The sequence below is a fragment of the Leptonychotes weddellii genome, unplaced genomic scaffold (genome assembly GCF_054177405.1).
Source record: "Leptonychotes weddellii isolate Sample4059 unplaced genomic scaffold, ASM5417740v2 HiC_scaffold_5880, whole genome shotgun sequence".
Classification (NCBI taxonomy): domain Eukaryota; kingdom Metazoa; phylum Chordata; class Mammalia; order Carnivora; family Phocidae; genus Leptonychotes; species Leptonychotes weddellii.
In genome coordinates this window covers 2,527-10,611 of record NW_028027115.1, presented here as the reverse complement: position 1 = coordinate 10,611, position 8,085 = coordinate 2,527, and the positions used below count along the sequence as shown (strand labels likewise).

The following is an 8,085-nucleotide window of genomic DNA, read 5'->3' as shown; positions in this document are numbered from 1 at the left end:
TCCCCACTCTCTGAAAACCCCTCCTGTGTCATTCTGGAAGGAGCACAACTGTGCTGTGAAGACTTGGATCAGGAAGAAACCAGGGATAAGACCTGCATTCTCTGACCTCTTGCCTGGTGGAGGGACAACAGAGGCAACAGCAGGTGCATCTGAAAGGTCTGTGCATTGTCATGATTTCTCGGCCCATACAGTCAGTGACCCGGAGGACGAAGGGCCTTAGTGTCCGATAAGCATTTCTGGTAAAGTCGTCTGTGTCTTCAGTTACGATGTAAACCATTTGGTCCAGGTTGTTTTTAATATCATATCTATTATTAGTTTCAAAAGATGTCATCACTATAAAAGAAAATGAGAAAGACACTTTAAATTAAAAGCAGTTAAAATGGGCCCGAGAAGTCCTTTTGTAGTATTTCTTAGGGGCTTAAAGCAAAATAGCTTTTTAAAAATTTAAAGTGAAATATTACCATTGATTAGGACACCGAAATAATTCAGATGCCCAATAAATATTTGGTAATTTTGAACATTTAAAACATTTCTTTTAAGGAGGTCAGTAAAAATGATTTTTAAAACTTTTCCACATAAATGCAAAGACTAAAACTATATTCCTGGAGTACCCGAATTTAGAAAACTTTAATAAAGAAACCATTTAAATAAAAGTACACGTTTTACCATAAAGTAGTCAGCTCAAGAAATATACTGAGATGGTTAGGGGTCATTCCTAATTGCAAATAGGAAAATGAACCAAGAAGACTCAGGCTCTGAGTAGTGGTCAAATGAATATGCAGATCTGGTGGTAAAGAGAAGGTCAGTAATCCAGTGAGGATGAACTGAGATCAAGCAGCATGCTTACTGTGATTTCTTTTTACTTCTAAAGCAAGGGCACTGGACTAGAACTTAGTAGATTTAGATTCTATTTCCAGCTCTACCAGCTGACTATGGTGCCCCTGGCTAACTCATTTAGTCTCTTGGTTCCTTCTCTTCCTCTTCCATGGAAGATGAATTGCAGAATAGGGTGGGAAGGGGGAGTTGACCAGATAATATGTAAGTCTTTTTCAAGTCTAAGAACTTAGGTATGGTACATAAATAGATACAATTATACAAAACAATTCCCTTTATTACTTTCTTGAAAAAAGGGTAGAAGAAGATAGTCCTTTCTCTTTGACTCATTAAGAAATGATCATTGGGTAATGCAAATTTCCACCTGATTCAAATACTGCTGAACACTACAAAATTATACATACTTTCCAGAGGCTCAAAATGCTGAAGGACGTGTATGTTGTCCAACTGTTGGGATAGAACAAAGCAATTAGCAAAAATAGAAATAACAGAATTAAATCAAATCAGTGCTAGAAAAGAAGCTGATGAGACAGGTATAAAAATGTATTAATTGGCACCAAAATATCTTTTTGAAATTGAATGAAATAAAAAAATTATCAAATGAAATTAGCAGAGCTGTCCAGATAGGAATACCACTTTTCTCCAGTTCTATTGTAAAAGATAAACAGGTGCAAAAAAAAAAAAAAAGATAAACAGTTGCCTGGTGCATCAGAAAATAATCTTCCTACTACAGTAACAGCATCTAGAAGAAGCTGTGTTGACACAGATTGTTTCTAGCTCGGCCCCTACTCACTGATCTCATTGACATGTCTGTCACTCACTGAACTCACAGCCTGGAGGTGCTCAGGAAGTTTGGGACGGTTTAACATGGACCAGCCACAGAGGAAGCTACTTTCTCAGTGGTTTACAGAGAGCAAATCAGCCAGGGACCTCACACAGTAGTATCGTTTTACATTATTTTCACAGGTACCTCTGGAAGATGTTAACACACTGATTTCCATTCATTTGAGGTCCTGATGCCAGGGGCTTCCTTAGGTGCATACTTTAATGAGGGTCCACAAGGCTGGAAGCATGTGATTAGGATTAGGACAAAGGGGAGGAAACATTCTGGGATGGGATCTCTTGAAAAGGGTGTTGGGAACATCACTAGATAAACTTCTGCCTTAACTTCACTTAGGAACCACTCTAAAGACAGTTTGATGGGCTCAGCAACTGATATTACTTGACAATATTACAGCAGAAAATAAGAAACTTCTTTGAGGACAGAGTAATTATATCTATATAATTTTAGATGATATAGATCATTCCTAATCCTTGAGCCCAGAATATTGCCTGAAATGTCCTATTTCACCATAGTCATTGAATACTTTAGCTAATAAAAAAGTACATGAATGTGGTAATAAAGAAAGTCAAAAATAACTAGACATAAATATTTTGTGGTGTAATTGATTACAAGAGGGTATAGGGAAGATATTCCTTCCTTCATGAAAACCTTTTTCTTATACGAAAACACAATCAGGTAAGGAGGTCTAAATCTGTCTTATAAAATGCCGAAAGTGGTCACTAAGGAGGTCCACAGTTCCTTTAAAAATCCAGAATGTTAAAATCTAGAACTCAAAGTAAAAATATTCATTGCTGATAAAAGCATCCGCTGCTGAGCAAAATATTCTAAAGAAATAATGCCTGTTAATGTAAAAGAAGTTTGTCCAATGAGACTCTATGGCTGCTATAGATCAGTTCTCTAACAAACTGGTAGGGTCACTGGCCAAGTCAATACTCTAGAAATAATATAATCCTGCTACTTTGAATGCTCCAGAATCTTGACAGTCTGATAATGATTCATGGAATCTATATCGGAGACTGCAAAAAGGCTAGGTAGGATAAGGAAAATGATAAAGCAAATGACTGGTTCTGTCTTCTGTTTGCATATGAGGTATTTTAACTAATAATATCCACAAGCTGCCGCCCACTGGATGGCCTTGTGTGCCCAAAATAGTAGGCGCACTATAAACCTTAGCTCCTGAAAAATTCTCCTAACAACCCAATAAGGTCTGTATTGCTAGTACTATTTTATTGATGAGGAAATTCAAGGACCAACAGGTCATGAAAGTTACTGAAGGTTGCAGTGAAGAGGGAGTACGAGTAGAATTTAAAACCGGGTTTGTCTGGCTCCACACCTGTTTGTTTTGTTTCTTTTCTCACTTATTTTTTTTAATTCAAAACATCCCTGAAAGAGAAAACAGAATTCATAAAATATGTTCATTTAACTCCTGTCAGAGTAATAGAAGAAATGAAAAAACTTGGCAAACTAAGAAAACTGGCAAGTCCCTTGCTTATAATGTATTTCAACATCTTTTTCTAAAACCAAACATGATTCAATAGGTTCTAAAGGACTCCAGTACCAGCTTCATCTTATTTTCATTAAGCAATTTTTTTGAGTCTCTGACATGTGGTTTTAAGCGATACCATTTGGTACGTGGATTTGACATACTGCCCCAGTTTCTGATCAGGATATCCTGGTAGCTTCAGAACATCTATATAGATGGGAAATAAGAATTCACTGTGTTGTGGGAAGGGGATCTCTGAATTTGGCCTGAAGAGAACCCTTGGTAAGTCTCCTCTTTTTATTGACATTTTATGTTTGGAGGGTGGCAGGAGTGGCTAATGAAAATTGTGGGCAATGAGAAAAAGGGATGGGAGGAGACACTCAGTGACTCACTCTTGGTCTTGTGTTCTTCATGTTGTTGTTCTTGGTGTTAACTCTTTACTTCTATGCAAATAACACCTCAATCAGCATCTTTGATAGTTTTCCCTGTTTCTTAAACTGCCTTCCACAGGACACCTTGCATATCTTAAAATTCAGCATACATCCTTTAGAAAGCTGTACTGATTCCACCAAATACATCCCTGCACTCATTTTCCCTTCACATTTCTGAAATCAGTACCACCATTCCTACGGTCTCACAAACAGGACCACTGTCATCACTGACCCACCACCTTCATCCACTCTATCCAGCTTCAGATCTCTTTTTGTCAGATCCCCAGTCATACTTCATCAGAAAATTATTTGGATTTGTGTGGAGTACCTGGGTTAAGTATTCCAGACCAGGAGGACAGTTTGGCATAAGAACAGGCCCTGGCATCCATGTTATTGGAACAGGCTGATTTGGCATATGATATTTGCCAGGCTGGTACTGGATAGGATGAATACCACCAGGTAGCTGATATGAGGGGAAGGCATAGGGACGCTGTGGGCTGTAGTATCCCACAGGCAAGCCTCCTGGGTAGCCTGCAGGTGCAGGGATAGCTGGTCCAGGGGGTCCTGTATCCAAAAACAAAGGAAAATGTTATACACTATTAACACCATAACACACTTTTACATGAAAAATGTATGTGCCACACAATATCCACTTCAGACTAAAACATGATCCATTTTCTGAATGTGTACCATGCACCAACAATGTACTAAGTAAGGGGCTTTACACGGTAACTCATTTAATCCTCTTAAACCTTAGAAGATAATTATTCCACACAGAGGTATAGAAATAAGGTTTGAAACATCAAGTAACCTGTTGGCTTCTCTGTAATAGGTTTCCCCCTTGGAGATAATAATATCCCTACTTCAGTAGGTTGTAGTGGGATTAGCACAAGACAGCACATAATTAGCACTGTACATTTATGTTATGATGTTTATTGTTATTATTGTTTAAGGTTACAAAGATAGTAACTTCAAAGGGGTGTTTTTTAATGATGGCTAAGTAATTCAGGACAGTTTTATCACCCCAGAAAGCAAGCCCATACCCATTAGCTGTCATTTCCTATCTTTTGCCCCAGCCCCTGGAAACCACTGTCACTACCGATTTGCATAACCTGGACATTTCATATAAATGAATTCATGTTACCATGTAGCCTTTCTGTCTAGTTTCTTTGATTTAGCGTAATATTTTCAAGGTTCTTCCATCTTGTAGCATGTACTAGTATTCAATTCCTTTTTATGGCTGAGTAATAGTCCATTGCATGGACATATCACATTTTATGTATTCATTAATCAGTTGATGGGCATTTGGGTTGTTTCTACCTTTTGGCAATTATTTATAATAACACTGCTGTGAAATTAGTGTACAAGTTTTCAGTTCTTGAGTATATACCTAGGAGTGGAATTAGCCTTAATGTTTTGAGGGAATGTCAAACTGTTTCCCAAAGTGGCTTCACTGTTTTACACTCCTACTGCTGAACTCCTTTATTACTGCTAGTTGTGTGTGCATGTGTGTGTGTATTCCTTAGGATTTTCTACATACAAGATAATGTCATCTGCAAATAGAGATAGTTTTGCTTCTTCCTTTCCAATCTGGATGACTTTTATTACCTTTCCTTGCCAAACTGCCCTGGCTAAAACCGCTAATACAATGTTGAATAGAAGTGGCATGAAGAGATATCCTGTCCTGTTCTTGACTTGAGGGGGAATGCTTTTGGCTTTTGCTATTAAGCATGATGTTTCTCATAGATGCCTTTTATTAGGTTGAGGAAGTTCCCTCCTATTCCTAATCTGTTAAGTGTTTTTAATCATACAGGATGTTTCACTTTGTCAAATACTTTTTCTCTATCTATTGATATGATCATATGATTTTTCTACTATATTCCATTCATATGGTACATACACTGACTAATTTTAGTATGATAAACCAACCTCTCGTACTTGGGACAAAGTGTACTTGGCCATGGTATATAATCCCTATTTTAAATTGCTGGATTTGGTTACTACATTGCTAGTATCTTGTCGAGCACTTTTGCATCTGTATTTATAAGGAATATTGCTCTACAGTTTTCATTTCTTGTGATGTCTTTGTCTAATTTTGCTAATAGGGTAACACTGGCCTCACAGAATGGGTTGGGAAGTAAGTGTCCACTATTCTTACATTTCTTGTAAAGGGCTGGTATTAAAATCCTCACTGAGCATTTGGTAGAATTCACTAATGAAGCCATCCAGACCTGGGCTTTTCTTTGTCAGAAATTTTTAAATGACTAATTCAATCTTTTTACTTGCTGTATAGCTCTCTTTAGGTTTTCTATTTCTTCTTGGAGTCAGTTAAAATTGTGTTTTTCTAGGAATTTGTCTATTTCATCTAGGTTTTCCAGTTTGTTGGTATACAACTGTTCATAGTATTCTCTTGTAATACATTTTAATTTTTTTTAAGCTTGTTAGTAATGTCTCCATTTTCATTCTTGATTTTAATATTTTGAGTCTATTTTTTTTCTTGGTCGGTCTAGCTTAAGATTTCTCAATTTTGTTGATATTTTCAAAGATCCAACTTTTGGTTTTGTCAGTTTGGCCTATTGCTTTTCTCTATTTCATTTACTTCTACTTTAAATTCTGTTATTTCCTCCTACTTGCTTAGGGTTTGGCTTCTTTCTAAGGTGAAAAGTTGGGTTACTGATTTGAAGTCTTTCTTCTTTTTTAATGTAGGTGTTGATAGCTATAAATTTCTCTCTGATTTTTTTTTAAGGTTTATTTATTTGAGAGAGAGAGGAGAGGCAGAGGGGGAGAGAGAGAGAATCTTAAGCAGACTCCCTGCTGAGCACAGAGCCCGATGTGAAGCTCAATCTTAAAACCAACTGAGTCACCCAGGCTCCCCTCTTTATGCTCTGTTTTAGCTGTATCCCATAAGCTTTGGTATATTGAGATTTTATTTACCTCAAAAGTATTTTCCAATTTCTCCTGTGATTTCTTTTTGCCTTTTTGGTTATTTAATGGTGTGTTAATTTCCTCAAATTTCCCAACTTTCCTTCTATTTTTATTGATTACTAATTTTCTTCCATTGTGAAACCTGTATGATTTTAGTCGTTTTAAATTTATGAGACTTGTTTTTTGGCTCAATCAGTAATCTATTTTGGAAAATGTCCTATATGCACTTGAGAAGAATGTATATTCTGCTGTTGTTGGGTAGAGTAATCTATACGTGTGTATGTTTAGTTTGGTGTATAATATTGCTTATGGCCTCTATTTCCCTTTGACCTTCTGCTTAGTTGTTCTATCCATTACTATAAGTGGGGTATTGCAGTCTCCAACTCTTATTTACTGAATTGTCTATTTTACCTTTGAATTCGGTCTTTTTTGCTTCATACATTTTGGAGCTCTGTTTTTAGATGTATATATATATATACATATATATATATATAATTGTTATGTCTTCCTGATGGATTGACACTTCTATTATTGTAAAATGTTCTTTATCTCTAATAACAACTTTTGCCTTAAGGTATATTTTGTCTGATATAAGTATAGCTATTTCACTAATTCTTATCAACAACGAAGTTTGAAAAACATTGTGCTAATATAGTGTTTTATAATACATACATACATTAGTGGGCTGTGAAATCAATTTAATGATTAACAATTAAAATTTTTTACAATAAAATTTACTACACTAGAATAAAATAAAATAGAAAAAAATCAAACTGTATTGTCCATATGCTATATATTCACTGTATTATTGCTTGATGAAATGTTATATATAGCATATATATAATAAATACATATAAATATTGTTATATATAAATATATACATATATATATTATTTACTGTGGGTCATAGTAGACTCTCATTAAGAATGTTTAAGGGGGCGCCTGGTAGAGCATGTGAATCCTGATCTTGGGGTTGTGAGTTTGAGCCCTACGTTGGGTGTAGAGATTACTTTAAATAAAAGAAAGAAAAAAAAAAGAATGTTTGAAAGCCAGTGATTTAAAGACCCTTTTGTTTAACCAATGTAAAAGAAAAGATCCTATTGTAAAATGGAAAAGATGGAGACAATGTCACAAAACTGTGATGCATAATCACATGGTTGCAAATAGTTTTGTGGATCTTCTCCTTGAAGGAAAAAACAAATCTTACCTAAATATAGGTTAAACTGAGTTTCTTTCTGAAAATTGCTATTTGTTTATAAAAGTACTGTTTATAATGTGTGGATGTGCATGTATCCGCATTTTCTTATACTGGGATATTGGTCCAGAAGACAGCAAGGGGTGTCAGAAGCCGAGATTTACCTCCTGTCTAAGTACGTGCGCTAAAGGGAACAAGCCTGGGATAGCTGTAGCCATATTTCCCAAAATAACCCAGGCTCTGGGCCTGCGGCTCCAGACTGGGAAATCTGGTATCTTTTTGTAATCAAAAAGCAATGCCACACAGCTGTGTAGGGCAGGGACTGATATTTCCTGAAAAATGTGAACAGTCCATTGGTGGCTGTTCTCTGAAA

General features: G+C 36.1%; 1 protein-coding gene across 1 annotated transcript; it reads right to left on the bottom strand.

Annotated features, from left to right (window-relative positions):
• Positions 1–6: 6 nt before the first annotated feature.
• On the bottom strand, positions 7–7,577 carry LOC102729483 (phospholipid scramblase 4). The gene is made up of 3 exons (XM_081811142.1): positions 3,921–7,577; positions 1,239–1,281; positions 7–333 (listed from the first exon to the last, which is right to left on the bottom strand). The coding sequence occupies exons 1-3, from the start codon at positions 4,005–4,007 to the stop codon at positions 29–31; spliced, it is 435 nt and encodes a 144-aa protein (XP_081667268.1). The 5' UTR covers positions 4,008–7,577; the 3' UTR covers positions 7–28.
• Between the last annotated feature and the right edge of the window lie 508 nt (positions 7,578–8,085).

Bases quoted from the DNA above. Each gene is read 5' to 3' on its own strand.
- LOC102729483 (XM_081811142.1), bottom strand. From the start codon at position 4,007: ATGCCAAATCAGCCTGTTCCAATAACATGGATGCCAGGGCCTGTTCTT. The intron at 1,282-3,920 runs GTACTCCACACA...CTATCCCAACAG, and splicing joins GTCTGGAATACTTAACCCAG to TTGGACAACATACACGTCCT. The intron at 334-1,238 runs GTATGTATAATT...TTTCTTTTATAG, and splicing joins GCATTTTGAGCCTCTGGAAA to TGATGACATCTTTTGAAACT.